The sequence below is a fragment of the Dermacentor variabilis genome, chromosome 5, assembly GCF_050947875.1.
Source record: "Dermacentor variabilis isolate Ectoservices chromosome 5, ASM5094787v1, whole genome shotgun sequence".
NCBI lineage: Eukaryota > Metazoa > Arthropoda > Arachnida > Ixodida > Ixodidae > Dermacentor > Dermacentor variabilis.
Window position 1 is genome coordinate 118,284,658 of NC_134572.1, and position 19,619 is coordinate 118,304,276.

At 48.7% G+C, this 19,619-nt stretch overlaps 1 protein-coding gene across 1 annotated transcript in view; it reads right to left on the reverse strand.

Moving 5' to 3' along the window:
- Window positions 1-19,619, reverse strand: part of Nrx-IV (neurexin-4) — a 75,566-nt gene that overhangs the window by 27,179 nt on the left and 28,768 nt on the right. Inside the window, exons 12-15 of the mRNA XM_075693434.1 lie at window positions 9,300-9,406; window positions 6,855-6,983; window positions 4,105-4,308; window positions 23-343 (exon numbers count right to left, since the gene is read on the reverse strand). Of these exons, the coding sequence (XP_075549549.1) occupies window positions 23-343; window positions 4,105-4,308; window positions 6,855-6,983; window positions 9,300-9,406 (761 nt within the window). The remainder of the gene's footprint in view (window positions 1-22; window positions 344-4,104; window positions 4,309-6,854; window positions 6,984-9,299; window positions 9,407-19,619) is intronic.

The following is a 19,619-nucleotide window of genomic DNA, read 5'->3' on the forward strand; positions in this document are numbered from 1 at the left end:
TCAAAGCTGTCTGCATACTCACAATCTCCCTGGCACTCCAGTGGTCCAAGGGTGTAGCGGCCGCGCTTTCTGTCCTCCTGCATGGAGGCGGACCCGGTGTCACCAAAACGCAGCTGCCGCACGGGAAGGTAGTCCCGGTCGGTAAGCTCGCCGCCATCCGAGAGCCACTCCTCGATGCCCGCATCACAGTTGCACCAGCGCTGGGGGTCCCGGCAGGACCCGTACAGGCCACAGCGGCACTTGCGTGAGCCAGGGATGGAGCCCCCCCAGTAGTCCATGCGCTGGTTGCTCCGGCTCACCCACCAGCCGTAAGGCGCGAACGTATCGGGGGTCGTGTCTTGCACTGCATCCAGTAAAATGGCGGCATCTCCTTGTGACTGTTGCTCAGAACCAGTGTATACAGTACAAACTTGAGATGGTACAAAAAAATTATGAGAAAATGAAGATATTACTGTACCCGAAAAAAAAAATAATAAAGACTGGAGCATTTGCTTCAACTAAGATGTTTTCAATGCTACCCCCTGTAAGTAACATGAACAGCAAATATTCGAACCTTAGTATATGAAAAATGCTGCTGTCAGAGCAATAAAATAATAAGAATTGGTGTTCTATCACTCAAAATGTTGACTTTATATTTAAAACAAAAAAAGGAGGCTGATTTGTTCTGCAGGGGTGTAAGAACAGCACTAATGGAAATTTTAATTAAGCATATTCGTGAAGTATTCTCAGGATTCTCAAAACTTTTTCCAGTGGCGTAATCACATAGTTGCTGAAAATTTACACCAGCAGCAAAGTAAAATACACTTGGTTACTGCAATATTAGCTGTGTTTGTCTGGTTGAGCTCTGCTTCTCCAGGTGGCTGCACCCTGCACGCCGCTCATGTTTGTACCTCCGCTCTGTGGGGATGTGCGATTCTCCCGCGGCCCCTGATATGTTGTTTTCCCCGCATGTCTCGTGTCTCCTGTAATGCGGCTTCTCCGCGTAGCTTAGTGCCGGTGGCAGTCAGCATGGTTACAGCACATTACGAGAGGTGGCGCGAGTGTGGTGCTGCTAGCACCACCCAACGGTGGGGTTATTTGGGTGCGAAAAAAGAGAAGACTCTTCCTCTTTGGCTCCGGGTCGGCAAGCGGCGCGGATGTTCCGCATATGCGCCAATCCATGCTTCTGCGAGATCGTCACGTGTGGCCTAGGAGCGGAACACCAAAATGAACGAACACGACCGTTCGAACACGCCACGGTTAGCATAACCGCACACATGAATGACCAGGCATTGGTATCCAGTATGGGGTGCACATATTCGCTCGCTATCCGCTCGCGGTGAGTCGGACTTCCTCGATTTGTCACGCACCCATCGGCATGTTCTATCGGCAATAATTCAGCTGGCTATAGATTAGTGTATAAAAGGCACAATAAATATCCTTGTGACTGTTTGCACTAATGTGCTGTCATTCTTTTGTCCCAAGAGCACGGGTGAAATCCCCACATCTGGTTGCCCAAGGTGGACCTCTTGGGGCGTCGGACAATAATATTAAATTTTGCTTCGTTCGAGACTTTTGTTTGAACTGAAGTGTAGGGCTAATGTGGATTTTCATCACTAGCATCGGCGGCGGGCTTCCTTGAGCGAGGCGATGATTGCTGTAGTGTGTTTGAACTTTTCAACATGCCAAGCCTTTTCACAAGTGTCTTTTTTTAATGATATTCCGTGGTACGAGAGCCACGGGGTCTGCATCCTGGGAGAGTGATGCTTAGCGCCTGCGGAGCAGTGGCAAGCCTGAAGTGAGTGAGTACAGAAGCCTCGTGGATGGTCCGAATTTCTTATATAAATAGCTTCTTCTATCTCTTTGACTCTGATGAAGTCGTGGCTCTGGGAGCTGGGTGGCCATGGGCCACGGGTGCCGCTACGGGCTGACTGGTATTGCGGCCTGGCACCGGGCGCTACGACACCGTCTGGGACGGTGGGTGCTGTCAACTCGGATGCTGTGTGCACCGAGTGAGGCAGGACCACCTCACAGAGCTGACGTCTCCTCACGGCTGCCTGTGTTACGCCCATTTTAGGAGTTGTTTTTTGGATGCCAGTTGTTGTCAGGGTAGCGACACTCTAAGCCTAAGGCTTTACGAAGCTGCCGGTCGCACGAGAAGAGACACAACCTGGTGGACCGTGGCGTTGAGGTGTTGCACTTTGCGTCCCTCATTCTATTTAGCCTCGCACAAATTGAAATTACTTGTTCGACTCAAGAAAGTAAGCTTTGTTCCCGTGAACTTCGCATCTGAATAGCCGCCTGAAATTTTGCTAGCCAAATTGAACATTGTACCATGTGGGCGATACGCATGCAGAATTTCTCTCCCTTGCACTACTTAAGTGTTTGCCGAGTGCGTTGAGTGTACACTGCATGAGTGGAGTCACCTCTGGTTTGCTGTCGCCTGCATATCGTCTGCGCTGAGGTCCCAGACTACGATCGAGCCACCCAGGGCAATGGAGATGGTGTGGCCAGTTCGGCACAGTGACTTGGCAGCTGCTTGTGTCCGGCTCCCAACCCTCGGTGACAGGGAAAAGAGCCGGCAGTCATCCACAGCTACTGCGGCTCTCGCCATCAGGGCGCTTTGGCACGAGCGATGCTTGCTCGTGCCGAATACTGCACACCGTTTCTGAAGTCCTGGCATGGAGTCGTGCCATCGAATCTGCAGAGCTGCTGCTGTGACCAGTGGACGCCAGCAGTGTACCCCAAGGGCAATGTCGGCTCGCATGCTATGGACAGCGCACGGACATTTCCTCGATGCAGCCACTGCTGCATGTACTACTGCTTGTTCACGAAGCGCGCGTTGATGTTAGACCGTGTAACATGATTTCCCGGAATATGTAGTGATTTAGGGTTGGGGGATGCGGGGATGCGCGATTCTCACGTCTAGCGTTTCCTGTAATCCGGCTTATTCGCATAGCTTAGTGCCGACGACGGTCGGTCTAGTTGCAGTGCATTACGAGAGATGGCACGAGTGTGGCACTGCTAGTGCCACCCAGCAGCGGGGTTGGTCGGGTGCAAAAGGGAGTAGGCTCTTCCTCTCTGGCTTGGGATCGGCAAGTGACGTGGACGTTCCATGTGTGTGCTGATCCATGCTTCTGCGAGACTGACTCGCGTAGCATAGGAGCGGGACACCGAAATGGATAAACATGATCGTTCGAACACGTCATCATCCGCATGATTATACACACGAACGATCAGGCGTTGGTGTCCAGCATAGGGCGAACATATTCTCTCGCTATCCAATCGCTGCGAGCCTGACTTCCTCGATTTGTCATCGTCACGTTCTGTGTGTTGTGACTCGGCTAGCAGGCATTAGTCTATGAAAGGTGTAATAAATGCCCTTGTGATTGTCTGCACTACTGTGTTCTCATTCTTTTGTCCAAAGAGCACGGGTGGGGCCCCCACAGCTCATTCGGTAAAGCGCCCAGTCCGGCTATGCTTGCTGGATTACTGAACACACTAAAGCTCTCCATTGTGTGTGATGGCTGACCAATATGTCGCAGTTGACGACAATGTGATGACTGGCCTGAAAATTATGACCAATGACATCGTCGACATCGTCAAGGATGGGAAGGAGGCAAAGGTTCACAAAGGCAGCAGTGATGGAGACCCTGCTGACAAACTCAAAATTTTGACAGGGGAGGCAATAGCGGCATTTGATGCTCTGCAGCTGTAACTTATTTTTGCTTCACTCTAGGGTTTTGCCATGGAGTATACCATAAACCTCAATTCATGATTGGGGACAGCGCAATGAACAAAGGCGTAGGGGGCCTCGACGCCACAAAGTCTACTGCAGTCCCACATCCCATTGAACGAAGTGTGCAGAAGAAAATTACCGACCTCAGTTATTGAGTATTACTTGAATTCATGTTAAATAATGGTTTTATTCTGTTGAACACAATTGGCCTGCTTTATTGGGAACAGTTCGGCGTGCAGTCTTCACAACGAATTGATCTGTCAAGCAACAAGGAGCTGAAGAGTTGGTCGGAGCTTTAAGACCATATGAGCAGGCCTTCAACATTTCTTAGAAGCGGTGTCACTCTACTGTAGATACCTTTGCTTTTATTTATTTGTGCTACTCACCACTTGTGTCAAACAGGCGTGCATTGAAGCACTCGTAGGTGAGCCGCTGCCGGCAAAGTGCTGACCGATTCACGAGCTGGACCATCTGCTCCATGGGGGCGTCATACACAATGTCCTGGATGAAGCTCCCTGGTTCTCGGTAGCCCTTAACATCTGTTGTCATCTCGTTCTTGTGGTGCACGAGGGTATCACTGCGGTTGTCCGCTGTGTCAAGAAAAAGAACAAAAAATATGAAATTGACACAGCAGCCAGAAATGTTGTTTCAAAGCAGCAAATAAAGACTATTTTGATACAGTGGAAACCCTCTAATATGCTTTAAATGCCACCACGAGAAAAAAATATAACTGAGAAATGCATAGCACAGACATACTACTAAATTCATGCGAACATGCGGTTAAATATTCAAACAGGCACTATGCATGGCTAAGCCTCTAAAGGGTTTATAGTCGCTGGCTGATAATGCGGACTCGACAGGGACCAAATAAAAAGTTCAAAATCTTGAATTCTCCAGGGAATGAGTAACTTATGTCAAAAGTGGCCGAAAAAAGTGTGTTGTATTCTTGGATCATCCCTTTCGGGGGTACCTTGTCTTTCACAAGATTTCGCATGACTAGTGCTAGACGCATTGGCATCTACGAGCAAAAGGTTTTCTTGGCACTAAGCCAAGCACAGTGCCTATCACAGTCCTATCACAGTGCCAGGATCGCTGTCGCTTGTCGACGCATACGGTGATACAAAATTGATAGAACTCGGCACCTTCAAAAGTGATTGTCCGAGAATACGGCCCAAGTTTGTCAATGCATTCCTGTGTGTACATGCGCTTTCCAGTGATCTGATCAATACATATTTGACTATTGTTATGCTGTCGCTACAGACAGACAAAAGTACAGTCAATGCAGGCACCAAATCTTAATCCGCTGGGAACACAAATGAAGCCAAACAAATTGCGATAGCCAAATGATCGTGGGTTTCTTGCAACAGTCATTGTTCATTGCTTCCCTCATGTAAGCACAGCCTTTGTTAGTGCTGACATCGAGGATGGAGCTGGTGCCACTTGAAACTGCTTGAAGAAGTTGCCAAGGATCATGCTGCTATATAACATACAAATAAAAAATGCTGGAAGTTCAGCAAATGCAGCCTTTCAATACTTAGCGGCTTGGCTTGGCTTGTCCTGCAGTTTGAGTGCATTTGGCTACTATTGCACCAACTAGGCTCTGGTAGTTTTGGTTTCGAGAAGAAGCCGGCGGCATGGCAGAGGAAATATTAAAACCACAATATATCAGTTTTTGTTTCTGTGGTCAGATCAGCATGTGGTCCTGCATGAGGAGTCCTAATATCGAGTGATGCGCTGTAAGGTGTCTGAAATTTCTGGAATTTCTGTCAAGACTACGCCCGTCAAGATTGCGTCGAGTCAAAAACACACGTTAGTGGTGGTTGAAAGTGCACAGATATAGGGTGTCTAGTGCAGCCGAGTGACAATTTTCTCTCAGACTTTTTACGTTATAGACAGTACAATTGATACTTTTTTTGTAATTATACACCAAAGCAGCAATGTATTATATGGGAATGTTGCGGGAACGACAACGTATCAAAGAAGATTCTAATACATAGGTGCCTATGAGCCTTTTGCTGGGATTGGCCTCTAGCGATGCTATACCCATGAAAATGTATGAATGAGGAACATATAAGCAGAGTTCTACTGTAATGGCAATTATCTGGACACTCAAGGCACTTTTTTTTTGCTGCCGCCACCGTTGCGCTGCCCTGGTGTCGATGGTACAAGTGCGGCCCAAACAACGAAGCCAAGTAGATGCCTCGTCACACTGAGCCAGGCCAGCGTTACTGGCTTCCGCTGCTGGCACGAGCGTTGTGTGAACACACACCATTCCTGATTAGGTGTGTGCCTACACTGGTCTGGGCAGAGCCGATTGTAAACATTAAACTAAATCTATCTATTCTCTTGATAGAGCAGTGACAAATTTAGACGATTTTCCATACATTTCATTCCGTGCACCATTAAGATACGATGCCTGTAGCTCCACTGACAGCATTTCTCGTCGCTAGCATTGCGAGACACTCCGGTATCTGCCAGGTTGTCTCATGTGCTGTGTAACACCATGTCACCTCAGTGTTTTGTTAAAACACCGTGGGAGAAGCTCAAGTGCAACGCTAAATCCTTGCTATCACTTTCAATGTTTTCAATGCTTATTTATTTTTTATCAGATCACTGATAAGAACAAAAAAAAGTGTTACTCAAGGGCAACACCAATGCAGGCATAGCTTTAAACACTCAAATTAAAATCATGTCACATTATGGGGTTTAACATTCCAAAGGAATACACATATAAGGGGTGCTGTAATGGAGGCTCCACATTAATTTGGATCACTTTGGGTTCTTTAACGTGCACCTCAGCACATGAGCATCTTTGCATTCCACCCCCACGAGATTGTGGCCACTGCTGCTGGGAATGCAACCTAATGCTGAACAGCCAACCGCCGTAGCCATTCAGAGGTTTAAACAATCAAAGTGACCAATGTGTCACAACACTAGTTAGCCGATACCATTCAAACATAGTTATATTATCAGCACCATGGCACTAAAAAAAACAACTTACTTATAGTAAATCAGACGAGAAAAATAAGAATAAGAGAACTAAAGCACATTGGCATGCACAACATTTCAGTAGCATTAACTACGAAGATTGCTTTGGGAAGAGAACGGTTTTTGAGGAAAGCAGAAGGCTACTCACGATGGAAGATGCACTCAACAGGGAACGGAGTGAGGGGTCCACTGCCATCCACGTCGATGAGGATGTTTGCCATTGTTTCATCAGACTTCTTCTTCATCTGGTAGGCCTCGCATGAGAGCGGATGCAGCGCTAAGGTTGTACAGCAAGCAAGCAAGCAAGAAAACAAAGTGATGATGCCATCATCCAGGTCTTGCAACAGGACAGCTATACAATGCACAATCTGGTCCATATCTAATGAGAACAGTGCCCAGAATTCACATAATGCTTAGCAAGCTAACTTTTCATCAGTATGCTTCTGCCTAACACGTCGTGGTGGCCTCTTTTCCCCAGATAAGTTCAAGAAATGTTGAAGCTGTAGCAGCTTATGCACCATCGGGTGTGCCCCTTTAGTGTGACATGTAGTGTATTCACACCACTTTGCGTGTGATTTTTGTCAAATGCTTATACAAATTGTAGGCTAATGAAAAAAAGAAATTTGCCTCTATTGTTTCTGAACAACTAAGATAAAGAAATCCTGCATTAAATGTTCATAATCTGAACACAAAAGCACTCGGGGTGTGCGAATATCCAAATTTTTGAATACGAACACTTAGCATCCAATATCAAATTGAATATTGAATAATGATATGCACATGGATTTATTAGCAAGTTGGTTTATTTTAACATGTTGGAACAATGTAATTATATTGTCACTGGTAAAAAAAAACTAAGCTAGTAAGCCGTTATACTAAAAGATTGTGTATTTAGCTTATGTTAGCATTGGAACATTCAGTAATCTCCGCTAGTTGTCAGTTCCTGCCAACCTGTGCCATATTGTACTGCACGAATTTCCCATAAACTCAAAGGCATTTGACCCTGTACCAGCAGTCACTAATCGCATTCGCTGTCAAGCAGGGTTGGGAGTGGAATCTGTAAAAGCGTGCACCCTCGCTCTTTGCAAACCCATGCCTCTGGCTAGCAAGAGGCTGGCTTTCCTGCAGGACTTAGCAGTACAGTGGCCAAGCATGTTTTACAGGCGAAATTTCGCCAGCAGCATGAAGTTATCGCAAAATTCAGCACAATATCAAACACACTTTCTTAGATTAGATAGAAATAAACGCTAAGAACCATGTTTGCTCCCGCACAGGCAGCAATATATTCGATTTGTTTTCAATAATCGTATCCAATAGGATGTTCAAAAATTTTTGAATACTTAGTTTTAGAATGTAATATGAATATTAAAAACATAATATTCGATAATACTTGAAATTTTCAAATATTCTCACACCCATAAAAAATACCCATTAAACAGATCATTTTGGCTTGTTGGTATGTTTTTGGTTTGAAAAGAAAGCAGAGAGAATCTGCAATATATACCTCTACCGTTTATCTACTGAATAGAATATGTGCGTGTGGCTGGAAATAATCTACTCGAACATTATTTCACCTAGAAAAACACTTTACTATATGGATCAAAATGTAGGCAAAATAAATCTTAAAAGATACAGGGGATGAATTTTCAGTACGATTATAAGAGAAATATCATTGAATTACCTTACAACATCCATATAGGAAAGACAACCAAATCATAATGCAGAAGCAGAATCTTACGCAATTACGTGATGCTGGTAATGGTAACACACAGACATGCTTAACTCTTTCCTTATGTGAAAGAAACTGTCTAATTTTTGAAGGTGTTAGTAAAGATTTTTATTGTTAATGTTACCATGGTTATCATGTTATCATTTGAACTGTACTATCTAAAGATTTGAATTTCAACTTTTTTTAAAAAACAAATGTTAAAGTGCAATATGTAATATTATTTGTGAAAGACAAAATTTTTTGAGAGATGGATAAAACATCTGCAATGTTGCATTGAAAACATAAAAAAAGGAACAAAGAAGGAAATATGAAATATACGCAATGTTTTCACATCAACTGCCTATACAGTGAAAGTTTCAACGTTCCAGGTCCTACGGAACATGAGTTACAAAAATATGTTTTCTGCCAAGCAGAAACTGCCTAATGGTTCTGAGGGTCTCCTCTGTTGTCTGAACTAAAATGTAATTAACTCTATTCAACCTCAGTCACTGCTGCTAGATGCATTCAAGCAATCACATGAGGATGCAACAGAATAGCGAGAATGACGTAATCCACGCGAAGGTCCGACGACCAAAGCGTCAGCCATCTTTGTGATCAAATGATATGACCAACACTTTTTGTACTGCCGTAAAAGTTTGCCGTTGCTCAAAAAGCAAAACAGACTATTCAGGAAACAAAAATTTACTGCCGGTAGATTTATATTTTCACACAGCATGTATGGGACACATATCACCTATGCTGTCTGGGCGTGGTAAGGAAAGATTTAGCGCCCCGGCTGATTCAAATGAGAAACAAAAATCCAAGTATAAGTACAAATTTGTAGAAAATTGACATCAAATTTCATTGCTGATAAAGAATACTCACAAACATGGCAGACAGCTCCGGAATAACCGGTGTCTGTGCAATTGCAGACAAACTCAATAGAGTCCTGCTTGCAGAAACCACCATGCTCACATGGGTTGGGATGGCAGCTGCAAAAACAAACAGTGCACAGATGTGAGATTTCGTGCAGGAAGCTGTTGTTTGAAGCAAACATCGCATACCGCAGAGGTGGTGATGACCAAGAGCGTTTTGTAGCAAATTTTGTAACAGCAAAACTAACCATTTGAAGCCCATTTTGTAGCAGTCAACAATGATGATTCTGAATGATCATGAGCTGGAAATTATTCCTGCGTGTCAAAAATGGTTCCAGAGTACCAGTGCACATCATTGCTAATACCCTCGATGAAGATGATCCACGTGCACGACCACTTCCGAACAAATTACAACCACTACACAGCCACATTGAGTTAACCAGCACACTCAAAAAAGAAAATACAGCGCGCCCCCAGCAGTAAAGCGAGCCACACAAAGGTACAAAAAACTCACAACATCACAGTGACGTGATATGCAGAATGGCCATTTGAGCAATCTTATTTTCCTCCTAGAGGTACTTAGCTAGTGAAATGGCAGAGCTACAAATTCGGTGTGTTACGAGCAAACAGAGATAAATATGACACAGCAAAGCAACTAATAATGAGCAAGGAGGTAAAACGCGGTAAGTTTCAGTTTTCTAAATGCACCATGACACAGCTGCCATGTCAAATGTGTGAAGTGCGTATCGTCAATTGAGCTGCTACTCTTCCACAATGGCCACAGTGCCAGTACAAATTACGAATGGGGGACGCGCCAACGATGCATAATGGGTTGAGCAGAACTATTAAGCCCAACAGAACTTCATCCTCAACTATTCACAACCTATGAATATGGCTGTAATGTCAGGTTCTTGGGAGAATAACGTGCACGCAAGGGCAACCTTGGTGCGAATAATAGACAGAGCCGTTTGCACAGGAACTGCGATCTTTGCACATTACGCTCTCATAAGATCGAATAAGCTATATTTACAGCATATGCAGGAGCACCGAGAAGAAAACGTCGCTATAGCTGGCAGCAACGAATAAGCAGGGCGCGATCAAAGCTACGGAGTTGCTCTACACGTTTCACTACTCCGCCCATTAATGACGTGATAAGAGATAGATTCACAGTGATGGTATAAACACGGCATATCATATTGACCATTGTACCGCCCGTGTTGTTTATGTGTTCTCTCCCACTGTCCCCGTCTTTATTTGCAGTCAATATGATATGCAGTAAACACCCAACTAGGTCAAACTGAAGTTCTTTTGAAGTATAAACACGGGTTCACCGGGAAAAAATTGTCGGCCCAGACGACGAGGCAGCTGCTGAGGATGCGGCAGTGGATGAACCGCAGGGTCCCCTCTGTACTCCTTGATTATGTAATGCCTCTGACTGCTGGTATCTCTACTACTCATACTCCACTAGGGGGCCATGACGTACTGACGTGCCTCACATGGGCTCCTGCGTCCTGCGCTCATTTCTACAGAAAGGCCACTCACCCCTTTCATTTTGCACCAATAGAATCGGCAAGATTCAAGGAGCCAGTGGATACCACCTACATTAAATGTGACTGCGTTTTGGTCAAGATTTCAAGCTTCATCTTCGCCGACCACCCCGCGCCTTGCTATGCCTAACGCCACGCGAGACCACAGCGGTCCGCCGGGGAGAACACCTGTCGCACGTGCAGCAGGCACATGGCGCGTGAAAGGAGTCCGACAGCCTCGATGCCGCACGAGCAACAGGCGTTGCACGTGCACTGTGAGCCGAAGCCGACGCGTCCGACGCCCGAGGGTCGTTTCGCGGAAGATATGATAGGCTGCGTGTCGCCATGAAGTCTCGGGCCAAGATGGTTTTTGCTTCGACCGGAGAGCGCCCGGAGAGCACCCGCCACGCATTCGCCACCGTCGCCATGCCAGTTTGAGCCTGGTGACACTTGGCCCTGCATCCCTCGACGAACACCGGGCAAGGGAGGACCTGGAACTTCGTGCCACTCGTATGCTGGGCCAGTGGCTCAGTCAACGGGCCACCACCATCAATCTCCCTGTGGATCCCCCCCTGGCTATTACCGCTTCGAAGCCTCTCTAGGATGGCCCCCCAGTACAGGAGCCCCATGCTTCGGTCCCGCTACCCCCTCCGACGACGAGGACACGGATAGGTCCAGCTCCCGGAAACGCGCCCATGAGACGGAGAGCGAGGATGAGGAGCCAACCGGGCGACGTAAGCAGCCGTCGAGCTCTCCCCCCAGCTGGCGGCCAGCTGCCACATGCAGCAACCGGACCATGGCAGCGCCATTTCCCCACACTCGGGCGAAACAGCCGCCACCTTCTCTCCGCCTGCCGCCCAAGACAGAGGCCCTCCAAAAAGGGGCGAGCACCACCTCTCGACATCCCGCCGAGTCTACAGCCACCTCCTCCGAGCAAGGGCGCGCCCGGCACCATCCTCGACGAGCCGTCTGCTCCTGATGGCGGCACGTCCCCTGCAGCATCTGCTAGCGAACCAGCCACAAACGAAAGTGCTGCCGACGCTTTGCAGCTGACGGACGCAACACCTACTGTTTCGTCACATCAGGGCCCTGATCACCCCGCGGCGCGGTTTCTGAAGGACCCACCATGCCAGCCTGCTTCATGGCCGAAGCCAAAGGGGAAGAAGAAGAAGAGGAAGGAGCCTGCCCATGTTTCCCGTTTGTCTCCCGAGGCAACGGACGACTCGCGGTGCCCACCCGCTACCCTGGTCACCCCCAGCATGCCTACAGCCACAGTACAGAGAGCGACACCATCCGCCCGCGAGTCTACCATGTACGACTTCACGCTGGTGCAGTCAAAGAGGGACCGGCGGCGTGCACAAGCCCTGGAGACTGCTGCACTCCCGGTTGACCCTGCGGTCGTCGGTACGGTGCTCTTCCGTCCTTCGGCGCCCAGTGGAACCTTCCGAAGAGCACCGCGCCTCTCACTCGCTGCAACCCTCTCTTCGCAGCCCGGTGTTGCAGTGGTGCAGCAGAAAACCTGCTGCTCACCATGCAAGCAGTCAGCACCATGCTGCCAGCTGACCATCCGCTCCGGGCCATCTGCCTGCAGGCAGTGGCATGTCAACAGCGACACAATCACCATGGCTAGTCGCACAGCAAAACGTCAGCTGCGCATCCTGCAATGGAACGTGCGCTCGCTGCGCCGACGACACGCCGAACTGTCCGAACACCTACTCCTGCACAAGTACGACGTGCTCGTGTTGCAAGAGACATACACGCGCGACAGGGAGTGCAACCTTCCGGGATTCGTGGGATACCACAGTGCGACCACCTGCGAGTTACGGACTTGCGCCAACGTGCAGTGCTGTGATCCGCTCCATCCACCTGGTCGGTCCCGCGCGTCTATTTACGTCCGTGCGCGCCTTGCCCAAGCCGTCGTTCGTGTGGCCGACATCGTTCCCACCTCCATAGAGTGCGTGGCTGTGACTGTGCGCGTTGGGGGGGGCCGACACTTGTGTCGCCAGCGTGTACGTGCAACCCGTACGACGGTGGGATACGACCTTCATCGAGAGCCTCACCGTGCGCATCGGTGGTGACTGTGTCCTGTGCGGTGATTTCAACTCCCACCACACGGCGTTGGGCAGCGCCCACAGTGAGCCGAACAGCAGGGAACTGCTGAATTCCATCCATGCTTCGGGCCTGCTAATCATCAACACCGGAAGTCCCACTTTTGTGCATCAGAGGGTACACGGGAGTGTGATAGACTTGTCGCTTGTGAGTGAGCGATGCCACTACGAGTGGGTTCGCAGCCCTGACACGCAGGGGTTGGATCACTATCCGATCTCCTTCTACCCGCTCGGCCTGAACCGCACGAGGACATGTACGTACCACGTCACGGACTGGTCCCAGTTTCGGTCCCTCTGTGCCATACCCCCTCCAGCAAATACAAGGTTTCTTACGCATCTTACGAGGTGTTTGGATGCTGCTACAAAATCGTGCACGGTGCCTGCTGGAACGCCGATCCCCGATATCAAGCTTCTCAATCTGCGCGCTGCCCGTCGTCACGGCGAACGCCGTGCCATCAAGAGCGACAAGGTGAAGCATTGGACTTTATATAACCACCTGGACGCTGCGTGCCGCCGTCACGCCAGGCAGCGCCGCAACCAGAGCTGGCAAAGTCTCTGTGCGTTGTTGGAGGACACTCCCGACAAGTCACGCCCTTGGCGCATTCCCGCTTCCCTCCTCCGTCCCAGGATCCCTCGCCATCCTGCACTCTCCATCGTGGTGGCTACGGGCTTGAGTACAGAGCAACTAGCCAAACTCTTCGCCGATGCCTTCGCTCCACCGCCGCCGTCTGTGTGCCCCGTCAGTGCAACCTGCGAACTACCGCCGCACAACAAGGCTGAACTCCTCGCTCCCCTGCGCTACTTTCCTACAACGGCAATCTTGGAGCATGTTGAGGTGCTTTGCTCGGCCGAGTTTACCCTCAGTGAGTTGCGCATTGTTTTGAACACGCGTAAACGACGCTCAGCGCCTGGTGACGGACTAACACATCAGGTCCTCAGGAACGTCGATGCACCGCAGCTCCCTTTCCTACTCGAGGCCTTCAACGGCGTCTGGCGCAGTGGCATTATTCCTGCTGACTGGAAAGAGTCCCTATTCTTAAGCGCGGCAAAGCTGCCACGAGCGTTAGCTCCTATTGCCCAGTGTCGCTTACTTCGGTAGCTGGCAAAACTCTGGAGGCCATGGCTTTGCGCCACCTTGAGTGGATTGCCTCCACCCTCAACGCTTTCGCCCCTGAACAGAGTGGTTTCCGGCGACTGCGCTCATCAGCAGACTAGCTCACGGACGTCGTGGCTATGCTCGAGCACGCAGCAAGTCGCCAAGAAGCTGGATATCTCGTGCTGCTCGATGTGCAATGCGCATTTGATGGTCTCCCTCACACCACCATCATTCAAGCCCTTTGTGAGCTATGTGTCACCGGCCGCCTCTTTGATTACATCGCGGCCTTCCTCAGTGACCGCACACTCAGAGTGCGAGTTCGCGACACGCTCAGTGCCCCTCTCAGCGTGACTTCCGGGGTTCCCCAGGGCAGCGTGATCAGCCCATTTCTTTTTAACTTGGCTCTGGCAAGACTACCTGACTACATCCCCAAGATAACAGCCCACAAAGTCTACGTGGCGATCTACGCCGATGACATTGCACTGTTCGCGTGCGGGCCCACGGACCTCGGCTTCCAAGTGCGAGAATCCCTGCAGTCGGCGATCAACGCCGTCGATGAATGTCTCGCCAGCATAGGGCTCCAGCTCTCAGCGTCAAAAACTGAGGCGTTGTTAGTACACCCCCGTGCTCGTGCGTGCTTCGAAATGCCTTGTCTCATGCTGCGCGGACACCTCCTCCCGTGGCAGAGAAAAGTGCGCTATCTCAGACTTGACATTGACTGCCGGGTCAACTTTAACGCCGCCGTCTCCCAGCTCTGCAAGAATTCTAAGAAGGTGGCTGGCGCCGCACGCTCCCTGCTCGCCCGTGGTCGCGGTTGTACAACGCAACTTGCGCTTCGAGTTTACAACTCGGTCGCAACAACGCGAGCACTCTATGCACTTCCCCTCACGAACGCCAGGGCCACCAACTGGAACGCCATCAACATGGAGCACCGCACCATAATCCGCCAACTCTACAGGCTTCCTCGCAGTTCGCGAGTGGGAGCAACTCTCGCCGAAGTGGGAGACTGGCCGCCCTCAATACGCGCGCGGAAGCAAGCGCTGCACCACATCGAGCGCCTCCAGCGTTCGCCACAGGGCCAGCGCCTCGTTTGCCGCATCCACACCCCAGAGGGCTCGGGCAAGGGCCAGCGTGCCACCCAGTTCAGTGATCTCATCGCGTCGCTGCCGCAACTTCTCCCTTTGCCGCTCTCGCCACACGACTCCGCGCTACTCGACGTCACCACCACTGTGTCAGGTGTCAAGTCAAAGTGCCGAACAGCCGTATGTGCCATGCAGCAGGAGGCCGCTGCACTTCTCTACGAGCGCCTAGGGCACTGGCTGCTCTTTTACACCGACTCTATGTCGAGTGATGGTTCCGGTGCTGCTGCGTGCACGGCGCCGGACATTTCCGCTACGCGACAGTGCCGCCTTCGGTTTGCTTCGTCTTCGACAGTGGCCGAGCTCGCTGCGATCGACCTTGCGGCTGACCTACTTCTACAGCAGAGCGGAGTCGTTTCCGCTGCGATCTTATCTGACTCGCGTGCAGCACTGTGCATGCTTGCGAAGGACTATGTCAGTCTTCCGCTTGTACAGCAGATCGGTTCAAAACTCTGCCATCTCGTCGGGCGGGGCTGCAATTTGGCCTTGCAGTGGGTCCTGGTGCACATTGGCTTACCGGGAAACGAGGCGGCCGACACGCTCGCTAAGGACGCTCACTCCGATCACTTCCCCATTGCCACCTCCGTCACCCCTTTCGACGTGGCCAAGACAACGATCCTGCGCACGCTCCGGGCGCAGCACCCGGACCCGCGCGTTGCGGCAGGTACGCCCTCTCGCTTCCTCCCCCGTGCCGGACTCTCCCGCGAGGATCGTTCGTCCCTCCTTCGCCAGCGTGTCGGCTGCTACATTTCATTTTTTTATTACCTTAAAGACCCCATTCGGGGTATTACATAAGGGGTGGTTAACATGTGAACATAGGAAAACGCAGGTGTTACATTGAAATACAAGTTTCAACAGTTTCTAGAAATTGTGAATGACATGTGAGGGCAGCGACATTAATGGGTAGGTCGTTCCAGTCCTTGGCAGCTTGAGGAAAAAATGATGATTGAAAAGTGACAGTTCGTGTTCGAGGACGAGAAACTTGGAGTTGATGGCGTGACGTAAGGCGGGCGGCTTAGTGAGCTGTAAAAAAATTTGTGATAAAGAGAGAGCGTGGCGATGCGACGACGAAAAGCAAGAGATGCCAAGCTAGATTGTGCCTTTAAGTGTGAAACGCTGATGTTATATGAATATGAAGAATGGATGAATCTAGTCGCACGATTCTGAACCGACTCGAGTGCATTGATGATATATGTTTGATGAGGGTTCCAGATGGCGGCGGCATATTCCAGTTGTGGCCTGACAAATGATTTGTATGCGAGTAGTTTGACGTGCTGTGGAGCATGACGAAGATGACGCCTCATGAACCCTAGGGACTTGTTTGCTGACGAGATTACGTTAGTAGCATGCGCATTCCAGGAAAGGTCGTGGGACAGGGTTACGCCTAAGTACTTATAGGTTAGAACTGATTCTAGTGGGACGTTTGCAATTGTGTAAGTAGACAGATAAGGATTACGACGGCGGGAAATTGAAATAAATTTGCACTTGTTAGGGTTCAAGGCCATTTGCCAACGGTTGCACCATTCCTGCACGTTATTAAGGTCATTCTGGAGAGATGCTTGGTCAGAGATGTTAGTCACAGTACGATAAACCACACAGTCGTCAGCGAACATACGAATAGGACAAGATACATGCAGCGGAAGATCGTTAATGTATATTAGGAAAAGAAGCGGTCCTAAGACTGAGCCTTGAGGGACACCTGAAGTGACAGGGAGGGGTTCGGAGGAGACGTTATTGACAAAGACGAACTGGGAACGATTAGTAAGGAATTCTTTTATCCATTGTACTACAAGAGGATCCAAGTTCAATCTAGATAATTTTATTAGCAAGCGGTTATGAGGCACTGTATCAAAAGCTTTAGAGTAGTCTAGAAAGATTGCATCGGTTTGAACGTTGTTGTCAAGATTAACGTGGAGATCATTAAGGAAGATAGCTAGTTGTGTTTCACATGAAAGCCCTTTACGAAAACCATGTTGTGAAGGATGAAAGAAGTTTTCCGAGCCTAAAAAGTTCATGATATGCGAGTATATGACATGTTCCATGATTTTGCAAGGAACACTAGTTAATGAAATGGGGCGGTAGTTTAAGGGGGAGTCTTTGTTACCTGCTTTGAATACTGGAACGACCTTTCCCACTTTCCAATCATCCGGTAAAGTACCTGTAGACAATGATTGCGTGAACAACAGAGTGAAACATGCCGCGGATATATGCTTAGTATTCATTAGGATCTTTGAGTTAATTTCGTCTACACCAGAAGAAGTACATAATTTGTTTTTTTCAATGATTGATAGTATACCATCTACCGAAAATACAATGGGTGGCATATGTGATGTTATGTTAGTAGGTAGTGGAGAGTCTGGAGTGGTAGTTTCTTTTGTAAACACGGAAAAAAATGCTGTGTTGAATATATCGGCGCACTCGGCGTCCGTGGCGGTGTCGCCTGCTGCATTCATCACGCTGATGGTACGAGCTTCTTTGGGATTTAAAATGCGCCAGAACTGCCGAGGATTTTGAGTAAGTAGCTTGGGCAGGTCGACGTTATAAAAAGATTTTTTAGCAGTGCGAAGGGCACTCAGGTAGGCGTTCTCTGCCGTGTAGTATCTTGACCAAGCCTCGGTGCTTCCAAGACGCGTGGCTAGCCGGAAGCGACGTTTCTTTTGGTTTTCAAGCTTCTTTAAATCTCTGGTGAACCATGGCTTATTTTGATTAGTGTGCATAGTTATTCTTGGTATATGTTTGTTTACGAGTTCATTAATTTTATTTTTAAATAGTGTCCAGTTTTCTTGAGGCGAACGCATATGGAATAATGTCTCAAAAGTAGAAAAGAAGTCACGTAACTCGTAATTAATAGCTTCGTAGTTCCCTTTATCATACAGGCATATAGTTTTGTTAGATTTTGGTTGTCGAATGGGTTGAAAGTTGAAGGTGGCATGGATTACTTTATGATCACTTACCTCACGGAGGTAAGTTATGGATGATAGACTGTCAGGATGGCTGCTTAGTATAAGGTCTAGTACATTAGATGTGTCTTTTGTAACCCGCGTAGGCTCTAGCACAAGTTGAGTTAGACTGAAATTAAGACACACATTAACAAATTCTTTAGCAGCTTCATTGCCTATGATTAAAGCACTATTGTTAGTCCAGTTGATTTGCGGAAAATTAAAGTCACCGAAAAGCAGGATTTCTGCGTTAGGGTGTTTTTCCCTAAGTTTGCTCAAGATGTTATTAAGTTTATGCGAAAAATCAGGAGTGTTATGTGGTGGTCTGTAACAAACGCCCAAGAGAACAGTCTGTGGTGAAGCGCGGCAGATTAGCCATATTATTTCCAAGTCAGTCTCAATGGTTGCAAGCGTGCACGATAAATGGTGATGCGCGGCGATTAGCACACCACCACCTCGTGAGATTTCGCGGTCTGACAGCCGCCAGACTACATAGACTGCAGGGAAAGGGCAGTCCCGTGTGCAGCAACTATGCCGATGTCGAGATGCTCGGGCACCTCCTACTTCACTGTCCTGCTTTCAGTGTGGAGCGCACGGACTTGTGTTCTTCGTATCGGCGTTTAGGAGTGCTTTGCGACACGACCAACACGCTGCTTTTTCCTGTTGCCCACTCATCTATCGTCAAGAGTGCGCTTGCGGCACTACTTGGCTTTTGCAGTGCGACACAACTAAGAGCGCGGCTCTGAGCTCCGAATTCGCTTATGTTCTTTTTTTTCTTTTTTTGCAGCCTCCTCCTTTCCTCTCTCATCTTTTTCTCCCCACACCCCTTTCCCTGTGCAGTACTGTTGAGGTGTCCTCCTGTGAGAGACAGTTATGGCACTGCACTTATCTCTTCCATTCTCTCTAAAATCACTTCACACACACATCTCTACTGAATCAAATGCCTTTTCATAATCTAGGAAAGCCATATAGAGAGGCTGATTGTACTCTGTGGATTTCTCGATTACCTGATTAATGACGTGGATGTGATCCATTGTAAAGTATCCCTTCCTGAAACCTGCCTGATCCCTTGGTTGACTAAAGTCCAGTGTTGCCCTTATTCTATTGGAGATAATTTTGGTTTTATATACCTAAAGAAAACAAACGTACCTCACAGCACATGACAACAAGAATGAGACACCGAATAAGTTTCCCCAGAATACAGTCGTCAGAATTCAGTCAGTCAGTGCTGGTGTGTGTTCCCCTTTGTCTTTTCGCAATGTTTTCCTCCAGCGTATGTATCGACCAGCCCAAGCTGCCATGGTGTTACCCCTTAGCTCATTTAGCTTTATGAATGACAGGAGATGCAATGGCACTCTTTGCATAAGGCAATGGCAACCACCACCTGGCATTCACCCCAACTCCTATTTCCTGTGGCCTCCAAGATTGCATGGTGTGGTTCATCTTGGAGCAGCTTTGGAGCAATTTCTGATTTGTAGCATGAATGTAGCAGCTTTAACGGAATGTAGCAGATTAGAGCAAT